This window comes from Puntigrus tetrazona, chromosome 3, assembly GCF_018831695.1.
Source record: "Puntigrus tetrazona isolate hp1 chromosome 3, ASM1883169v1, whole genome shotgun sequence".
Lineage (NCBI taxonomy): Eukaryota > Metazoa > Chordata > Actinopteri > Cypriniformes > Cyprinidae > Puntigrus > Puntigrus tetrazona.
This window is the reverse complement of record NC_056701.1, coordinates 1,559,352-1,580,482: the sequence shown is the minus strand read 5'-3', so window position 1 is coordinate 1,580,482 and position 21,131 is coordinate 1,559,352. Positions and strand designations below refer to the sequence as shown.

At 38.8% G+C, this 21,131-nt stretch overlaps 2 protein-coding genes across 2 annotated transcripts in view; both read right to left on the bottom strand.

The window, feature by feature from the left end:
- Positions 1 to 661: 661 nt before the first annotated feature.
- LOC122329645 (interferon-induced very large GTPase 1-like) lies at positions 662 to 13,138 on the bottom strand. The gene is given in 7 exon segments (XM_043226042.1): positions 662 to 5,193; positions 5,224 to 7,031; positions 7,033 to 8,588; positions 11,193 to 11,263; positions 11,476 to 12,081; positions 12,169 to 12,343; positions 12,868 to 13,138. Coding segments are annotated over 6 exon segments (5,595 nt in total). The 5' UTR covers positions 12,326 to 12,343; positions 12,868 to 13,138; the 3' UTR covers positions 662 to 3,796.
- Positions 13,139 to 14,540: 1,402 nt separating this feature from the next.
- Positions 14,541 to 21,131, bottom strand: part of cdc42ep1b (CDC42 effector protein (Rho GTPase binding) 1b) — a 7,592-nt gene continuing 1,001 nt past the window's right edge. The window contains exons 2-3 of the mRNA XM_043227300.1: positions 18,416 to 19,809; positions 14,541 to 15,355 (exon numbers count right to left, since the gene is read on the bottom strand). Of these exons, the coding sequence (XP_043083235.1) occupies positions 14,904 to 15,355; positions 18,416 to 18,869 (906 nt within the window). The 5' untranslated portion in view covers positions 18,870 to 19,809 and the 3' untranslated portion in view covers positions 14,541 to 14,903. The remainder of the gene's footprint in view (positions 15,356 to 18,415; positions 19,810 to 21,131) is intronic.

Below are 21,131 nucleotides of genomic sequence, written 5' to 3'. Positions count from 1 at the left end.
AATTCAGCTAGCCCTTGTATAAAGCACATTGGTCAAAATTAACATTTTGTACGTACACATACTGTCTATCGTCTTATTGTCTATTGAGTATTGTTTTTTTCAAATATTCCTTTAATCACTTTCTGATCCTGATTCTGATTGTTTTTTGAACTGAAATACATCTCGGTGTAGTCTGCACTGTAAAAAACAGTCGTGATTTTAATGGTTAAAAATGCTACGGTATAAACGTATTAAATGGTTAATCAGAATTTGAAGTTACTTTTCTTTGAAATAACTGTTTCTTCTTTGTTTTTCTTATCGGTTATGTTTATTAGGGTTGTATGTTACATGTAATGTTGTTACATTCATTCCATATTTCAGTCTCACAATGGTGATGTTGAGTGTTTGTGTGAATGACACTGAGCATATGTGTTGGTATTTAAAAGCTTCTTGTGTTGGGCTTTGGTTCATCACGTGACTTTCTCAGCACCATCTGCATTTGGTGCCTATCGGTGTATTTCAAAGGTATCAAACAGATTTCTGTACTTTGATAGGTTGGTTTTATTAACATTATGTCAGTTAATGAAATTATTATTGTCATGATTGAGGGGTCTGAGGCGTGCGGATCCATTCGCTGGCTTTTATTGAACAAAAGCATGGTCAAAGCAGGCAGGCGTCAAATCACAGCAAACAGGAGTATAAGAGGCAAGGCAACAACAAAATCCAAAAAACAGCCAGAGGTCAGGTCAGGCAGCAAACAATCAGAGTACCAGAGGACAGGCAGGGTCAAAACCAACGAATCTAAGACTCGGGAAACACAAGGGAAACTAGAAACAACAATCTAACAATACAACCTGCAGGTGAGAGGCCTGCTTCAGTATTTATAGTCCTTTAACAGGAAGTAGCAGCAGAGGAAGTGAACACAGATCATCCGGAGGCAAGGGCTCCCTCTGCTGGCTTGGTGGCAGGTATTTAACTGTAAATTTAACATAAAATGTTGTTACCGCATTTTTTCTGGTTGAATTCTGGCTACCAAAGCTGCTGGTTTTTTTTCCGTAAATTTTAAGAAATTGTTTTTACTGTATGTCTTTATATACCGTAGTAGGAACTCCTGGGCCCTCATTTATAAAATGTTACGCAGAAACCATCCTACATTTGATCTTACGATCATTTGTCTGATATGTGTATGTGCAACTCTTAGGATGAATGTAGGAACAAAAATTGTGCGTATGTGATTCTTTCAGATGTGAAATCTATGAATCACAAATTATCTTGAACTTGTGCACAAATTAAAGGTTTGCGCTCTCTGCCTTGTAAACGACTCCTAATTATTGTTAGTAACAGATGAATTATCCCTAATCATCAGCGAGCGCACGCACATTTTTATAACTGAGAACCCTGGACTAATTTCTGCAAGATGTTATGGTGGAATCAGGCAAGGAGGTGCAGATCTAAATGCAGCTTTTACCCTGTTTGCCAAAAATAACAAAGACTACAACTAGAAAGCAGTACACAGAAGAAGGCTATTGCATTAACTTTATCAGCAATATAAAGACAATACAACAAAACAATTTCAAAACAACGCACCCAAGAAAATTACTAAAACATTTGATCATGCTGCCAGGCCAGCAGTTGGCAATATCACTTTGTAAAGAAAACTTCCTCAGCGTTCCTAAAAAATTCCTCAGTGAGGTTAAAATTAATTTTACATTCACAAGTTCAGCATGAATCTAGAGATTTGTACTTGTGTTGCCTTTGTTGTCGTCATAGCAGAAAGGGGTTTCCCAAGGTTGCTGATTGGCTGGAAGGTCAGTGGTCGTTGAAGTCTTGGGAAGCTCTTGGTTTGGACGTTGGCTGAAGACTGCGTAATAGCGGGCTGGTTAGTTTTAAAGTGAGCATAGTCAGAGTTGAACTTGGAAACAGAGCGGGCAAAACCTAACTTACATGAACCTCATACACAATGAAAAGAAACGAAAGAAAATCAAAGTAACAAGACTAGATGGGTTTTCTTCTCATCGTGGCTACCCAGCTAACAAAATTCCTTAACTGTTACATATCTGCAACATTATCTGGTGAGCAAAGGTATGTCGCCACAACTTAACTTACTTGTGACAACCAGAAAAGTGAAATTCCTGGATACGCCAGTTTGTAACAGCGACGTCATGGATGAAAAGTTTTGTACTAATTGAGTTGTTTGTCCTCACATGCCCAAACTAAAGGTGTTCCAACAGCCGTGAATGATAAACACAGACTCAAAATGAATTCAGTTTATTTCTTTTGAACAACACACAAATATGATTTTTAAAACATTCTCATATTATTAATAAAAACACAGGAAATACAGGGAAATATGAAAAAAGTATTAAAGATGTCCCATGCTCCGCACCATTATCATAAACAGATATGCTAGTGTAAACTTTGCAAGCAGACATTTTTAAATAATAATACCATAATCACAGAGGTAAAAAGTACTTAAAGTAGACTGTAGATGATGATATTTTCTGGTATAACTGAAAAAAAAACAGTAAAAAAATGTCAGACAATGTCTTCTTCAGCAGCTGAAGTTTGCCAGTTGTCATGGTAACTAACCATTACTATTTTAAAAACAATGATATTCAAAAAAAAAAGCTTTTGGTGTCTTTCCAGAGTTCAGAAACTTTGATTTGATCAACCTGGTATTCTGGTAATCAGAGAGTATATAAAATTACGAGCATACTACGTCCTGGTTATGTTGCAGGTAAGTCATGAAATGGCTTATTACGAATTACGAATAGAGAATGCATCTGGGACGTTCTTTGGTTTCTTGTTACTTTAGGAGGACGTACCTACAGCATTGTGAGTTGGTAATGGGATGGAAATGGAATTACGTGCATAGAAAGTCATGGTTAAGTTGCCAATAATCATGAAATTACTAATATATACAAATAGAGCATGTATCTGGGACGTTCTTGGTTACTTTGTTAGTTAAAGAAGTTGTAAAGCTGGGCAGGCAGCAGTGAACGTGCAGGCTGGAGAAAGCTGGAACGTCACTCAAAAAGTGATGGCAAAAAGCATGACCAGTCTAAGAGCATAGCTAAAAGCATAGTTAAATAACCAGACTAAGAGCAAAATCAGAATCATGTTTTTTAAACTCTTTAAACCTTTTGGACACATCCCCGAAACTAGTTATAGCCAATAAATATTGTCCTTGCTCGGGGTATGGATAATAAATCGCGAGTGTAATCTCATTAGTCACGTGGTCTGAATTTCCCCGCTCTTGCAGAGTATAATTTTGGACATGATTTTTATAACAAGAATATGATACATTTGATTACATTTAAACACACACGTACTAAACATGGATATAAAACTATAAGCTATTTAGTAGCTATTGAAAATACATACACAATAAGTGATTAGCACATGATAGTCAAATGTATGGGTTACATACAGTATATTTTATGCTGTTATTAATATCAGTGATTAGTTGCTCAGTGTCCTTTTAAGATGATTTTATTGCATATGTAGAAAAGTTCCGTCCCAAGAATTTGGAATCATGATTACTATCTTGAGTTTACATGTGATGATGATGATGGTGTGCCTTGTCTATGACCGTTAATCTTGTTTACTTCCTGACAATCTCCTTCCTTCAATTCTGATGCGCTTTGATACGCTACACATACATGCTATGACGGCACTGAGAGGTACTTCATTAAAATGACTAAACTAACTTTGTTTGCTCATAAATCAAATTAGTTCAACTAGTTCAAACCTATATTCTTATAAAGTAAGTAATGTTATACATACTAGAATGTGCAGCAGATTAGAAGTAGATCAATTATATGTATTTATCCAAACTCTCTAAGGCATCCTGCTTAGTGTAATTTTTCCATTTATCTGGGATCTTGCCCTGTCCCTTAAATGTTTTACAGTATTTGTTTTCCAGATCTTTCTGAAAGTGACACACAAACCACTTCCAGTAGGGCAGTTCAGACAGATCAGGAGTGATGCTCCACTTTGCATAATCTTCTCCTGCTGTTCTGTAATCTCTCCAGAGGACTTTTTGAGAATCATTGGGATAAAAATGTAGAGCACTGTTTGCTATTGCTGATGTGCAGATATGGGCAGACAGGTTTTCAGTTTTAAAGTAATGTATTCCATTTAGTCCTATAACACGATGAAAGGAAACACTGTGATCTCCATCATGGTTTTCTATGGTGTTGGTGCAGATGGCTTTACAGAACGGACACTGAATCCAACAGCACTGACAGAAGTGATCAATCAGAAGCTCATCTGGCCTGAATTTATGGTCCAGCTTTAATGGAAAGGTATTTGTGTTGAATATGTTACTGGTGTCAGACAGCATAGCAGGAAGTTCCTGTCTTATCACATCTTCTAGGAGGCTGAAATCATCAACATCATCATGTTTGACTCCACTGAGGTCTTTTTCAGAGAAGATCAGCTCGTCTGAGAGCTGCTGTGTGAAACTCTTCAACCACAAACCAACATCTCCTCTCTTCAGTTTAACATGTTCAGTAGCTTCATGAGCTGCCTCCAAAATCTTCTGCTGCAGGAGTTTAATGTTCTCCTTCATCTTGGGTAAAACACTGACACTGAACTTATCATTGATGTAGCGATTGGCTTCATCTCTGATGAAACTCTTGAAGTGATCTCTGGGATTATGAATATAGTTGATGTAATTGTCAAAGTTCTCCTCTTCTGCCAATGTCTTTAAGATGTGTTTCTCCAGATTTGATCTGTTTCCATTCAGTGATTCACAGTTTGATCTTATTTCACCTGTCAGATCTCTGGCAGTCTTCTTGTAGACGCTCTGCTCAATGGGCTCTTTCAGTTTCTGACAGATGATTGCTCCAAAAATGGCAGCTGATGCAGCTCCTTGACAGTATTTCTGGAAAATACTGTAGTACTCTTCCCTCTTTCTCTTCAAATAGAAAACTGGATCATTGGCCTCTCTGAACAGTCTGTGTTGGTCAGTGATCATACTGTTTGCTCTGTTAGAGATTAAAAGAATCAAATCCATAAGGAATTCATTCTTGAACACATATTTTACTTGCCGTTGCTGATGTTCTTTAACACTCTTCTTTATGTAATCTGTAAGTTGTTGAATGCAGCTGATGTTGTAGCCCATCTTTGAAATGTTAAATGACTGAATCATTCTGTCTGTTTGCTGAACAATGTGAGAGACTAATGATCTTAATTTGTCTTCATCCTCTGAAGACAAATTTTGAGCATGTCCAAATGATGCATTTACTGTTTGGCTAGCATCCATCATAGCGTTGCTTATTACTTTTTTTGTAGATCTTTTGATAATACAATATTTAGAAAACCTTGACACATTGAACATACTATCTTCAATGCCTTCTTTTCTGTGGTCTAATGGGAGGTATCCTTGATTCGTGTCATTAAGAAGCCGTTTTACATCCATCAGTATGTCAATGTTTTTCATTTGAGGAGTGTCTGTGATGATCTTTTTTACACACTGTTCCCAGTACAAATCAAACTCTTTTTTTAGAGTTTCTTTATCATTTGCTTTGTCTTTAAATTTTAAGGCAAGTTCTTTGCTCTTTTCATAGAGAGTGTTTTCATGATTTATTCTCTGGGCATCAATCTTTTTCTTTAAGTCACGCTGTTGAAGAATCTCATTTAATTTTCTCTTTGTTTCTCTTACAATATTTTCCCGAACATCTTTGATTTTGATTTCAAATGATGTTTTCCAGTGAATCAGTATAGTATTGTTTTTGTCTTTGTCAAAGAATTCTGTCATTGATTTTTCCACTTCTTCAGTCGTCTTCTTCATTTCTCTGTGAAGAGCAGTTTCTTCAATCTCATGAATTGCTTCATTTTCTATTTTGTTGTGTAGTTTGTTCTCAGTTTCCATCATGGCACTACGAAGACTCCAGGACCACTTGCCGTATTCGGTCTCTAGTTTTCTGTAAAGTGAAATCTCCAGAGAATTTCTGAAGCTGAAGATGAAGCGTTCCTTTAGTAAAGCTCCCCAGAGATCTTTAATACAGGTCTTTAAATCTGTCAGCATCATTTTATCATATCTTCTTGCATGAGACATAATAGCTTTCTTTAGTTCTTGAATGTTCTCACAGTACTTTGGGTTTGGTGGTGCCATTGGTGGGTTTCCCTCCCAAAGATGAGGAAAATACTTCACATCATTCTGTGCATCAAATGCAATGATGTCATTGAAATATTCTGCATCATAGACTTCCTCTTCAGCAGCGAGTTTTGTCATCTCATCCAGTTTCTCCTGCAGTTTTCTCCTTCCCTCTTTTGTTTTTTCTTCAGCTGCAATGTCTGAGACGTTCTGATGCACAAACACACAGCTGGGATTTAATCTGACCTTCTTCATCCTTATGAAGGCCTGAACAACAATCTGAAGAATGTCCTGCATCTCAGCCGGGTTTTCTCCAAAAATGTTGATCAGAGTCAAATTTGCAAGACCAACAACAAATGTGGCCAGTTCATTGTCATGATCTATAGATGATCTTCCAGCCAGTTCTAGAGCATTTAGACCCTCGGTATCAACAACCAGAATATAGTCAACATCCATCTGTGTTTTCATCTCGTCTGAGACTCTGACCAGCTGCATGAAAGCTCCTCTTGTGCATCTGCCTGCACTGACAGCAAACTGGAGTCCAAACATGGCATTCAGCATGGTGGATTTTCCAGAGCTCTGGATCCCTAAAACTGACAGCACAAAGACTCTCTGGTCTCCCAATTTCTGGACGAGTTGATCTAGAACAGCAGAGATCCAGATCACAGGAACATGAGCAGCATCTCCATCCATCAGCTCCAGTGGAGATCCAGAGATCATCATCTCTGCTGCAAGACCCGGGAGAGAAGAGAAGTGAACCTGCAGGTCTTTCTTGTTCTCCTTCACAGATGAACACGATTCATAGATCTGACCAATCTCCCTCATGATGTGCTCCAAACCAAAGGATGAAGCTTGAAGTTCCTCAGATATTCTCTCAAGTTCAGCTTGTTCAGTTACCATTTGCTCAGATTTATCATAATTTTCTTTCAGTCTTCCAATTGTTGACCACTTTTTCATATTTGTTATGTATAGCAGAAAGGTCATCAAATATATATTCATCCAGGAATATTTCAAGCCATTTCAGGAAATATATATTTTTATTTGCAGTATTTGAGTGAATTTTATTAATGAATAATTTAATGAACTCACTGATGTCAGATACATGCTGCAATTCACGGATTTTCTTTAAGTCTGTTTGTTTTCTACTAATGTCCATTTCTATCTCATCTCCTCGAGGTCGATGTAGTTCTTTGTTCTTCTGACTCCACTGATGCCACAGTTGTCCCTGATGAGGCAGAAATAATTCTTTGATTTCTATCAGACTTTTCTTTTCCAAACAATTGATTATCTGTTGTGCTGCTTCTCTTCCTCTCCTGCAGTCATCATCTTCTTTCTCATCTACTCTGATGTCTGAGTGTTTGGACATATCTTCAAGTCTGAAAATGGAAGATGATTCTGAGAGACAATCTTTTATAGCTTTTCCAAGTTCTCCAGATACATCTGCCTGACTTCTGTCTTTTAAACCAATTTTTAATTTCCCTGTTCTTATTTTATTCACTTCAGATTCATCTTCCGTTAAAAGGAAAATGAGTGGTTTTCTGTCCTTGTACAGGTTTTGTATCTTTGCTGCATTTTTGTCGTTCCTGTCCTGTTGTGGTAGAAGAACAACATTAACTGAGCTCATTTCAGTGAGGATCTGCAGCTGTTTCTCATGGTCTCCTGCATCACCGTGTAGATTACAGAACGCTACACAGTCATTGAATTTATCATCATGTGACCCTGAAGGGCAGTACCAGGTGATCTCCACCACTCCATCCATCAGGACTCTGGTTTTGCTGCTGCCTGAACAGTTCCTGTGGAAGAATGTGTTGTGTTTCTCATTGATCAGACTGTTCAGCAGCTGAGACTTGGATGAAGACACAGAGCCAAACCTGAAGAAAAACACCATGGGAGTTTCCGCCTTGTATATTGGCTGGATTTGACTGATGGTCTCATTGTTGGTTTTTCTCATCTTCCAGCTTTTGTTGATTTGTCTGAAGGTCCAGAGAGGAAACTCAATCTGTTGTGTGAATGGATCAGGAACAAACAGAGGCAGGGCATACTGACACTGAGACAGTTTAGTCACCATCAGCTGCTTCAGGAAACTATCAGCACAATGAAACACGGCCATCTGAACATCCATGGGGTGAATGAAATCAGATTGACTTGTTCCTTTGTTAGATAAAGATATATGTTTTAAAACATCATCAAAAACATCACCCTCAACTTCAGATTCATTATGTCTTTGCTGTGCATGATGCTGTTTATTAGCCTTAACATTAATATATCTTGCCCTGTAGTTTATCATCAGTAATTTTTGCATGAAAGTCTGAACCAGCTCTTTTTCATCACAAGACTCATGAGATTGCAATGAATGTTTGGTTATCTGAAGAACATCTGTAGTTCTCAGTTTATTGTGGTGCTTGTCTTCAAGATGAAGTCTCTGTAAAAGAAGACCCATTTTTCCTGTTTCTTGTTGTAGGAATTCATCTGATCCGGCTTTTGTTACCAAATCTGTGTTTATTCCCTGTGAAATAAAGCCACATTTGTAATCATTCAAGTCATTTCATGACATTTTATGTACAGTACATGACACTGTACTTTGCTATTTGAAGTTTGTAAGTTGTTTGTTTGATTTCCGCTTAAAGATTGGTTCCAGATGTGTAGAGAGTATATGTACTGATCCTCTTTGACTCATTTCTCACCATTTGTTTAACAGAGATGTAATGGTTTTAAAGTTTTACACTGTTTTCTCATTTGTTGTATTGCAGATAGGGCCAAATGTAATATTATATACTAAAATACTGAATTGTACATATTACTATTATTTTGCTAATCTATTTGTTATTAGTGATTATTTGTTAAACCTTGTATGATGTGATACGCTAGTCCTGAACAATAACAATAATTATCTACATATAACTTTGGTTATGTAGCCACATCGGTTTAAATGATCAAGATCATCTCTTTCTCTTTACTGCTAGTTTCAGCACTAATGTATTATAGGGCTGTATTATAGGAAAACAGGTTATGTGACATACTCAGGTATGTTTGAAGGTATGTGGATGCAGCTTTCGGTTCCACAAGTGGAGATAACTTTCAGGGTATGTAGATATCCATAGCAACTTTTTACTTTGAGCAAAAATTGCCTGCACGCAGAGGGATGTACGTGTATATAAAAATCAACTGAGAGTTTAGTGTTTAGCAGATGGTAAGTTAACCTTGTTTTCTCGAAAATACCTCTGGTTGTCACGTCCACACACAGAAGAGAGAAGGAACTTATTAACTTTGTGATATTTATTAAGTTCATAGAAACAACGCAGGTGAGGTAGGTGAATGTGTTCAACACTCGTATCTTCAAGCACAGGTAATAAGGTAAGTACACAAGCAAGAGTACTTCCCTCAAAACAGGTATTGGTTCATCCTCAGGTACACAAAGACAGACTTCCTTGGAGCACAGGGAGACAAGGAGCGATGACAGAGAAGATCAAAGCAGTAGTGTCCATGTAACTTTGATTCCAGCCAAAGAGTGGGTGGCAGAGGTGAGTATTTGAAGGGTGTGGTGATTGCGGGGCAGGGGTTGACAATTAGTACTCAGGTGATGGTTCACGGATGTGGCTTGTTGGGGATTGAGTGGGCGGTGATTCATTCCTGGTGACTGGGACTTAGGGAACGTGTAGAGGGTGTAACAGTCCCCCCTCTCCACGGGTGACTACGGGCACCCGAGAACTGCGACCACGGGCTGGACGACAAATTCCTCGGGACCACTGGGAGGTATCTATGAGGGTATTGTAGCTGGCCGTTCCACCACTGATAGTCGAGGATTTCCTGGACCTGGTAGATCGTATCCCAGAGGACTGGTCTGGAGGGGAAGGTGGCTCTGGTTCCATTGAAGGATGAAAGACTGGGTCAGTGTGACGTTTAAGTAAGGAAACGTGAAATGTAGGTGAAATCCGGTATTGTGGAGGCAGGTTCAGGAGGTAAAGGATGGAATTGATTTGGGAATGGATGGTGAATGGCCCTATGTAACGAGGACTCAGCTTCTTGCAGGGCAGCCAGAGGCAGATTTCCATAGAGAGTGGTAGAGAGCCATACCTTGTCTCCTGGAAGATATGTGGGATTAGGTAACCTATGACGGTTACTGTTGCAGAGTGAAGATAGTTTAAGCCGAGGAAGCGCTGGAGTTCTTTCATTGTTTTGGGCTCTACCCAGTTCATTACAGCATCCACCTTAGTAGGTTCCATACAAACCCCTTCCGCTGATATCATGTAACCGAGGAAGGACATGGTAGTCTGGTTGAACTCGCATTTTTCAGCCTTAAGATAGACGTTATGCTTTCGAAGACGTTGGAGGACTTGACGTACGTGGGACTGCTGTTTATTCAAGTTACGTGAATAGATAAGAATATTGTGAATGTTGATGATGGAAAAATGGTGGAGGTAATCATGGAAGATTTTATTAATGAAATTCTGGAATATGGAGGGACTATTGGCGAGGCCATAGGTCATGACCTAAAATTCGTAGTGTCCGGGCGGGGTGATGCAGGCGGTCTTTCCTCTCGGATACAGATGAGGTTGTAAGCGCTGCGGAGATCGTTCCTTACTGAATACATTGGTAAAGAATTGGTAAAAGGCAGGAATGTCAACGATGGAGGTGTTGGGACTCTCAATTGAAGTAGAGGTTACCGTTGCAGAGTGAAGATAGTTAATTGCTTCTATTGATAGTTAATTGCTTCTATTGCCTACCTCATTTTGTACGTCGCTTTGGATAAAAGCGTCTGCTAAATGACTAAATGTAAATGTAAATTTAAGTAGAGTGGATGTGAAGAGAAGGGTTAGGTGGAGCTGAATGTGGTGAGGTATGGTGATAGCCATGGCTCTCGCACGCTACAATCCACTCCTTAATTAAAACCTTGATTAGAACCTTCAAACTACCAATATTTTACAAATATTTACATTATCAACCTTTACCAATATTTTCTCCATGTTCATCTTTTTATATTCAGACCTTTGAAGGGAAATTGAGCCCAGTAACACTTTTACCATGAACACATATACAGTACATATGCCTCCGCACATACAGTGTAGCAATTTTAATGTAAAAGCCGATTCCTAAAACCTTAGGCACTCACCCTGTGTTGTACTCTAATCTTTGATGTTGGAGCATCTTCCTGTTTTTCTTTCTTGATTATGGGTTTGTTTTCTTAAAGCAAGAAGAAAAACAACATATCATTTGTATTACTATACACCTGCCACTAACTTTGTATGTGAATTGTTTCTCCACAAAAAACATTTTTTATGTTTTTAATTTAATACTTTTGATTATATTTCTGTAGGTTCATGCAGATCCATGCTTCCAAATGTTTTTAATCCTATAACTGTATGGATATTAAAAAAAAACGTCTCCTTGCTTACCACTTTCACATTCAGACTTTTGTTGAGTTTCTGTGTCTTTTAAAACGGCAGTGTATTGTTTCTTATTAAACAGTTGCTTAATTTTTTTTATCAATTTGCTCATCTCTGATTGGTCGTTCATCTTCTCATTGCAGGTGTGATATCTTCCTCCACATCTCTCCAGCAGCTGCCGCAGGTCGGGGTTTCTCTTCAGATAGTCATTTATAGCGCCGCGCTCCTCTTCGCTCTCATAGGTGAAGAGGACCATCACAAACTGAAGAACTTCATCACCAAACACTCTCTGAAGCCATTCGAGGCCCATCTTATCAGCGTCCGTGAGCGGACCCAGCCGCATAACAAAGACAAAGGCGTGGATTTCGTTTTCATTCAGCACTTGACCGATGAGATTATTAAGAGAGTCCAAGTAAAGCTCAGCCTCGTGTAAGCCGATCATATTGATCACAGACACATCAAGTTCTGCTATCTCCTTTTGTTCGGCAACGATCCCGGATGTTTCCGCTTTTCCGATATTTGGTTGTTTTTCCCCGAGAAGAATGTTTTGGGGTCCGAAGCGAACAGCCGCAGAGTTTCCAGTTGAAACAATGGTCAGATTGGGAAATATGTTGTCTTGACAAAACATCAACGACATATACTTAAACACAGTACACTACAGCATAAAAACGCCTAGTTCAGCAAAGCAAAGAATACACTCACCCATGCTTTTGAGGGTTGGATCTGAGTTAAGCAGGTTGCTCTCTCCAGACTGAATAAGCTTGTCTGCTTGGGACTTGTGTTTAGTTAGGTAGATGTCGTCTTTGCTGTTCTGCCGTTCCCTTACAGGAAGGCAGTCTTTCTCCACAGAAGTGTTCATGGAAAGTTTTGAAGATCACTGGAAATAGGTCATGCACACCGTGTTGATAGTATTTAGTCTTAAGAGGTTGATGGTTTAAATGAAGTAACTTCATAAACCATGAGAAGATGGTAGTTTATTCGCTACGTTTAGGTTATCCAGTGTACATAGCCTGTTAGTTATAATTATGTGAACAAATCTCTTTCATCAGCAACTTTCTCAAAAAATATCTTTGTGATAGCCAAGACTGAAAAGAAACATCCAGATAAGTAACTCTTCTAGCGGCAGAAGCAGTCTAGAAGGATTTATGCTCGCGGAAATGAAGGCTGTCTATTGTCCAGTAATTCATTGATTTCCTTTCAAAATATGGACAGTTTTATTAGTATTATTATTATTATTGTTAATAATAGTAATAATACACCCCCCAAAAAAAATTTAAAAGACAAATTGACAATAAAGACATTCTTCTGCATGGCAAATAAAATAAATCAAATTCTCTGAATAAATTCAAAACAAGCTAAAGCAATTGATCTTGTTTAGCAATAAAGGACAAACCGACCAACCTCAGCGCTGAAGCGTCTGCGTGAACCTGTTCAGTTCCTGAATGCCAAAAGAGCTCTGAAAGTTCTCTTGAGGACTCAATACAGACACACGTCAAAAGAAGCCCTTCCTTCAAGTCACACGGTATTTCAGGAAAAGTGAAAGTGTCTGAGCTTGGTCTAATTCTTGTTTTTTAAGGTCCAGTTGGAGCGAGGGTTTTTGTGCACGTGGCTTCAGTTGGTTTTAAATGAAAAGCACCTTTCCGTGTCTCTAGATGTTCAGTTTGTCCGCAACGTTTTTTGTGTGTGTAGTCTGTCAACAATCTTTTTTTGATTTGCCTATGCGGTAAAGACAAGACATTTGAGAACAAGATGAACGGGAAACACTGACATGCCTGCGAAGGGTGTGAAAGAATGCAGTGAAGATGGACCTCTTTACAAAGAGAGAGGTTTAATGATACGACAAACACTTGAAGAGTATTTGTCAACTTGATTGTTTTTGGTAACACAGAACACGACTAATGCACTATTAACATTGTAGTAACTACGATTACCAAACAAGAAGCTCTGATTAACAATTTAGTAAATAATAACACTCGTTTGAAACTAGTAGTTCACAATTAGCTAATCAAAAACTAGTTTTTTCATATATCCTGGAGAACTCCTAAGAACCGCCGTAGACAGGTTCATAATCAATGTTAATTACGCATAATAAATAATTTCGAAATTAAGATAATGGTAACTCACTAGTAATGACTCAAGTATTACCAAGTCCTTATTAATTACTTGGACCAGTATTCTGATGAGAAATAATATCAGCTACTTTTGAGATGCATGTAATGTTTTGGTAGTAACGACTGGTAGAGTTTTCACATCCTTCTGAAGAAACTACTAGTTATCTGGATACATGTGAACTACTGTATTTTAAATACAAAAAGACTGCGTCCTGAGTATCACCACCTTTAAAGAACTGAATCATTTTATTTAATTTAGTTCACTGCTAATCTGATTCCCGCTCTTTCTGACGACGATTCTGGCCTTTCACGTTTAACACAAAAACAGCAAAGCACACCGTCTTTGACTGAAAACCTGTATCAGCTTAAATCTAGGAGGATCTCAAGCTCACGTCAAGAAATGATGAATGATTTGGTCAAGAGCTCCATCTGATGTCTTAACAGAAACACATTTCAGAAACCCGTCAGTCCTGCAGGTTTCCTCTCTGATATGATAAATCATTTTCAAACGTGTTTGATCAGTCGGCAGCAGTCAAAAACATTCTTTGCAGGCGTCGGCGAGCGCATGTTTCATACGCCTCGGTTATTAATATGATTGATGCAAGACACGGCTCCAAGCTCTTTTAGCTTTGAGACACTTAAAAATTACCGAAAGTATTTCTGTTTTTGTGTTTTAGTAATTTCTTCGTTTTAATCATTTATTGCTCTCTCCTATGCGTTCCTTATTTGGAAATGTTTTTTTTTTTACATCTTCAAGAAATAATTTTAAACACTCTCTTACATTTTTAGAAGTAAAACACAATCATGCTCCTGAACATATCTTTTATTTTAACAGTTTATTTAAACAATTAATGTTAAAAATACCCAAAATATATATATATATATATATATATATATATATATATATATATATATATATATATATATATATATATATATCTATATATTTATTTTGAGTATTTTTAACATTAATTGTTTCAACTTATAAATACATATTTCTGTCAGTACCAAGTTTAAAACTTGACAAATCATGCTGTTAAAATATATAAAGGATTTTTTGTAGATCTACTGTCGATTTGTGTTGCGCTTTTGGTTTTGTAAATGCATATGCACATAAAAATATAAATGTAAAACACGTACAGGACAGATTCGTTGAAAATACTTGACTGAAAAGTAGAGCTAAAGATCTGTTCGTCTGAATGATGCTCGTTTACAGATTCATATGTCCAAAACTCATTTTATTAAATAAAGGTCATATTAAAAACTAAATTGTCTTTGAAATCAAGCTAGTTTTTTTTAGTATAATCCGTATGCGTAGTTTCTGATTCATACTTTGATTTCTTCCTCCGCCTCGGTGAAGCTGTACGGTGTCCTGCTGTGTCTAAAGGATGAAGGTCTCTGGCGCTCTTCTTCAGATCTTCCTCCTCCAAAGTGACGCGCCAGCATGCTAGCGGCCTGCCGGAACCTCCTGGGCTCGATGGCCGCGTCCGCTCCGATGGGACGCCTGACCGGAGCCTCCGTCTGATCTGCCTCGCTCTCCTCCTCCTCGCCCTCGCGGCTCCCGGTGAGGCCGCAGGAGCTGTCGATCATCTCCAGAACCTCGCTCATGAGGGAGGGCCCGAGGTCCACCGTGAAGGACGAGAGCGAGTCGGACCGCGCCAACGAGACCTCGCTGTTCTCGGGGAAGGAGCTCCGTCGACTGAGCGCCTCGGACGTCTCCTCCAAGCTCGGGTCGAGTCGAGATAAACGAGGCAGCGTGATGAAACCAGACTGAAGAGCTGCAGGAGAGCACAGGAGAAGTCATGTTTCTGCATAACTCGAGCGTGCAGAGATTCATCCACATTAATCACTATTAAACCAGAAAAATAAAGCTTATTCTTATGTTGCATTGTTTATTTGTCATAACACCCGATTATCATTTGTATAAAGAAGATATTGCATGGGTCCAACAAAATCCATCTTTATTCTAGCGATGCATACTTCTATACTTTGTCTTTTTTTATAATGCAAACTCCTTAGCACACAGTTTGAGAAAAGCAGAGCTCGTAGGGCTTCTTAAACACATTCCACACTTTACTTCGTAAGACTTTTTGAAAGAGAGGACATCTCATTATAAACCTCAATTTCCTCAATATATATAACACTAAAAACGAATATGCATATACATGGGTCAAAGACGAAAAAGCTATATGGTTTAATGTGTAATGCTGCTTTAAATTGTTGTTAAACATGTTTTACTCATTTAAAGCACAATGAAATGTAATTTGCGTCCTTATTCTTTTGTATATTCTATTTGTATATGTATATATATATATATATATATATATATATATATATATATATATATATATATATATATATATATATATATATATATATATATATATATGCACTTTATGCACTTAAAACAAGCCAAGCATTTCATTATAAAAGATTTGTTCTTGGCATGAGATTATGAGTGAGTAATTTGTGACTTTACATATTGATTAACTCTTATTATGATCAGTGTCCAGCAGGTGGCAGGATGAGACTGTGTGTGTGTGTGTGTGTGTGTGTGTGTGTGTGTGTGTGTGTGTGTGTGTGTGTGTGTGTGTGTGTGTGTGTGTGTGTGTGTGTGTGTGTGTGTGTGTGTGTGTGTGTGTGTGTGTGTGTGTGAGTGTGAGTGTGTGTGAGTGTGTGTGTGTGTGTGTGTGTGTGTGTGTGTGTGTGTGTGTGTGTGTGTGTGTGTGTGTGTGTGTGTGTGTGTGTGTGTGTGTGTGTGTGTGTGTGTGTGTGTGTGTGTGTGTGTGTGTGTGTGTGTGTGTGTGTGTGTGTGTGTGTGTGTGTGTGTGTGTGTGTGTGTGTGTGTGTGTGTGTGTGTGTGTGTGTGTGTGTGTGTGTGTGTGTGAGTGTGTGTGTGCACCTGGTATTTATCACACAAGGATAGGAATGCCAGTAAATGTTGACCTTATGGGGACTTTTTTTAGGTCCCCACGAGGAAACAAGCTCATAAAACACTTTCTGAAAATCTGAAAATGCCAATAGTTTCCTGTAAGGGGTCACGAACAATAACACTTACAGTCTGTACAGTAAAAAAACATTACACCTGTGGAGAGTCCCCATGAAACACTGTGTGTGTGTGTGTGTGTGTGTGTGTGTGTGTGTGTGTGTGTGTGTGTGGAGCTTTCTTGATGTCAGTCGTTCAGAGCTGGTACTGGGTTCCCAGAAAAGGGGAAATTCCAGAATTCCAAAGACATTAAACACACACCACAGAAAACATCACAGCACTTTCCTTTTTTCTGTCCCTGTGCGTGTGCATCTGTGTGTGTGTGTGTGTGTGTGTGTGTGTGGATGTCTGTGTGTGTGTGTGTGTGTGTGTGTGTGTGTGTGTGTGGATGTCTGTGTGTGTGTGTGTGTGTGTGTGTGTGTGTGTGTGTGTGTGTGTGTGTGTGTGTGTGTGTGTGTGTGTGTGTGTGTGTGTGTGTGCAGGTGTTAGCACTCAAACCGATAAAGGTCATTCAGTCTGTCGTGTCTTTGGTCTCAGAGTCCCGTGGGATGTTTTTAAAAATACAGTAAAAAATAATCTTATTTTAACACTCTTGCAGCAGATCAACCGCCGTTTTAACTAATCAGATTGATTGTGAAACCAAATATGTAACTTTACTTGTCTTTACTTGGCAAAACAAAAAACCGTGACTAAAACTGTGAGACGCAATCACTTTTACTACTACAAAAACTTTTACTATAGCGACAAATATAGTGGTAATGCTGCTGTAGATACTGTATAAGAATAATGACAGCAAACCATAACAATATCTATGATAACTACGTTATCTACTGAATGTTTTCAGGAATACCTCATCGATTCATTGGTTTGACGTCATGTATGAACCTATACCTTCACAGTCAGTGATCAGAGTCTTTCTACATGTGCTAACTATAAGCATACTCTGAACGGCTACGAAGGTATGTATGACCCAAATAATCATTTTCATCGTCTACATTTTCATCTGAACTAAGTCTGCCGTGTTTTGTTTTGTCACCAATGGTGACTTTATCTAACGATCTCATCAAACCCTGCAGATTATTATTATTGTTATACTTTATTCCCAAATTATTAATGTTAACTACATCAGCATTGGCGACACACGAGTATAGTGCGTATTAGATGTAGATTTCAATTTATGCACAGTCTGATCTTTCATTTTCACATCATTCGAATTTCACGTTAAGAACCAAAATAGTAAACTACACTGGTTTTCGTTCAAATACAAATTACAGGCTAATAAATTCAATCCTGAGGTAAACAACGCGAGACGGAACGCAGTCTTTACGTTTACAGACGTGACGCAACGACGCACGAAATTTCCCGCGAAAACCCATACCACTCAAATTCGTTAAAAGTTAATCGTTGTAAAGGGAGGTAAAGTAAGGCGATAGTTTTGAACACTAGCTGGTTATGGGCTTTCTCAAATATTGATTATGGATCATTTTTACCAAAAACCAAAAAAAAGTTATGGACTGCATCTTTAAAACAAAAAATAGATTGCGCTCTGAAGTGTAAAAACAATTCATTGTTAGTTTCGAAACTTTAAAACTTTGAAACTTAAACCAATTTCACATGCATACATGTTAGTTTTGACACTTTATTTGAACCAATTATTATTATCATATAGCTATTAAATTTGTATGCTAAATATTTTTAATGCATAGGCTTAGGCTTGTTGTATTTATTACCTACAAAACATTATAATTATCCAATCACTCGATTAATTGTCAGAATAATCGCCCGATTAACCGATTACCAAAACAATCAAACATTAAATATCGAAAGTATGCTAGGAGCGGTGTGTTGGTACCGTAGGAGCAGAGGGGCTCGTCCGGGGAGCTGGTGGAGGTGGGCAGCAGCGCCCTCATCAGGCCGCCGGTCATGTTGAGCTGAGGCAGAGAGATGGCGTTTTTAATGATGGGCGAGACGTGTGGCGGAGGGGACGAGAAGTCCCGCGAGCCGCCTCTGAGCCGCGGCAGAGGCGTCTTCCGCACGTGCTGCAGCGTTCTCGACAAAAACCGCGACGGTTTGGGGCCGGAGGGCGAGTCCGGGCTCCGCAGGCCATCGCTGTGACTCGATCCGCCGTAGTTGCTCAGAAACGAAGTGTCGCCGAAGACGTCCCCGCCGCGGCCCACGTGCATCGTGTGGCGGAAGTCGCCGAGCGGCGGACTGATCATGTCCACCGACAGGTCGCTCTTAAACCGCCGCTTGCCGTGGGACGTGGACACCAGGCCTTTGATCGCCGGCAACTTTCCCAGACTCATGACGAGAAACGTGTTTTAAATGACCAAGTTCGACTTGATGGGCTCCTCAGATGTCAAACGCTAAATGCTAAATTGGAAAATAATTACTTGACCAATTACTTGAGGGTTCCTCTGTGGATGAGCAGCAAAAACACAAAAGCTCTCAAAGCAAGAATGGCACCGAAGACTGTTTTAAAGAGCATCGTTATGACAAACTCTCAGATCGAATCTACTTGCTACGAGTACGCGAGTGTTTTTACGTGTTCACACGCCGGTATCAGCTCCATCGGTCTGTGAGCCGCTGCCCATCTCGGGTTTAAAAATAACCTGTTAAAGAAGCCTAATAGGATTTACGAAGAATTTAAACACCTTCGAGTGGTCACAGAAAGCTCGCACGCTCTCCTATAGCCGGAAAAACACGATTCGGTGTCTAACACGTCGCCATCCTTTCAAAAGGTCCGCTAAACCACTGCTAACGCGGTTTTAGAGACTTGCTCAGATTTACACGAAGCGGAACGTCTTCCGAACATCTGTTCCAGACATCTCCTCTTTTAGATCTCCTTTAGAACCGCGTCTGAGTTCATGTCCGCACCGAAGCCGGGTGCCGTTTCTCCTGTTTTGTCAGATGAGTGGCAACCAGCATCGTCCTTTTCCTTCAGCTCTGTCCTGCTGGGATCTGTTGTTTCTAGCGTTTATGAATCCCGCCGCAGGCCTTCAGCATCCCAGGATCCCCCAAAACAGCCTGTCCAGAGCACACCAGACGCGAGCGTGATCCTCCGTGTTTTGTCTGCGGCTCTAGAGGAGTCTGAACGGCTGGGATTGGCCTGGATTAGCCGGATTATTTGTCCCCGTTCTCCCTCTCTCTCTCTCTCTCTCACTCACTTCTCTTCTTCTTTCTCTCGACGGACCGTCTCAATCCACTTAGCCGCCCGTCAGTCAGTATTTTCCCTTCACGAGCGTCCTGAGAAAGAGAGAGTCAAATGCCAGAGGACTAGAGAAATACTTTGTCAATCTCTATAGATGTATTCATATACAGTGTGTGTGTGTGTGTTTCAACTGGGAGATGGCTATCCTGAACCCTAGCCCTTACATCTCAACCTATGAAAATGATATTGAAAAGCATGTTTAATGCAAAAAAATGCGTCCCCCATTTTCATGTCACTACCGAAACAGTATGTTTTAGTCCATTGGTCTAGACTGATTTTAATCACACCCAGACAGTTTTCAGTGTCCCTCTCTCTCTTAGCTTCATGTTGTGAGTAGATAGGTCATTTTGAGAAAACTGTGACTTTAAGGAACCTTTTTTCTACAATTAAAGCACACTTTTTGGGGAGTTATTCCGTAACATTTAGGTTTTTATATGTGTGCAACGGTATAGAACTGTTACTCCCGAAACATGTAATTGTTTCGGTGATGACAAAAGGGAAACGCAAAGTCCTCATATGTGGAGGAAATAAAAAGCACTTTTTGCATTGCATTATGTCTTTTAGTGTGAGAGTTTAAACTCTATAATGTTATGTGCTTGCTACCAAAGCATTACTGTCACTACCGAAACACAGGATGTTTTGTAAAAAAACTAAAAATAAAATTAAATATAGTGATATGTCAATTATATATATATATATATATATATATATATATATATATATATATATAATAATAATAGGTCAGTATAACCCTTCTAAATAAATTATTGTTACTGTGTTTCGGTAGTGACAAATCTGATAACAAACATAACAAAACTTTCTGAAAATAAAAACTGAGAATTAACTGCAGGATTACATAAAATGTCTACCTGAGATACAATTTACATTTTGCATATATATATATATATATATATATTAGTTTATTTATTTTCAAGACACAGAATGGCTTATAAATTATGATAAATACTGTATGCATATGGTATTATTATTTTATTTATTTTACATATATATTGATTTAATTGTAAAAAAAAACGTAAATATTATTGCATGTCCACATATAAAGTATTTATGCAAGTTTTGTTGTTGTTGAAAAAATAATTAGTTATTATATTAAAAAAAGATAAAATTAAATAAAATGTAGTAAAATGTAAATTCTGGAGGGAATATGCTTAATCATCATGAAAATGCATAACATCTCTCCTCACAGACACAGTTTAACATACAGTTCAAACATACATCTCCATCCAGACTGTTATTGCTGGAGTTTAATTACACCTGTGGGTGCCTCCACTCACACACACACACACTCACTCACACACACACACACAGACACACACACACACACACACACACACAC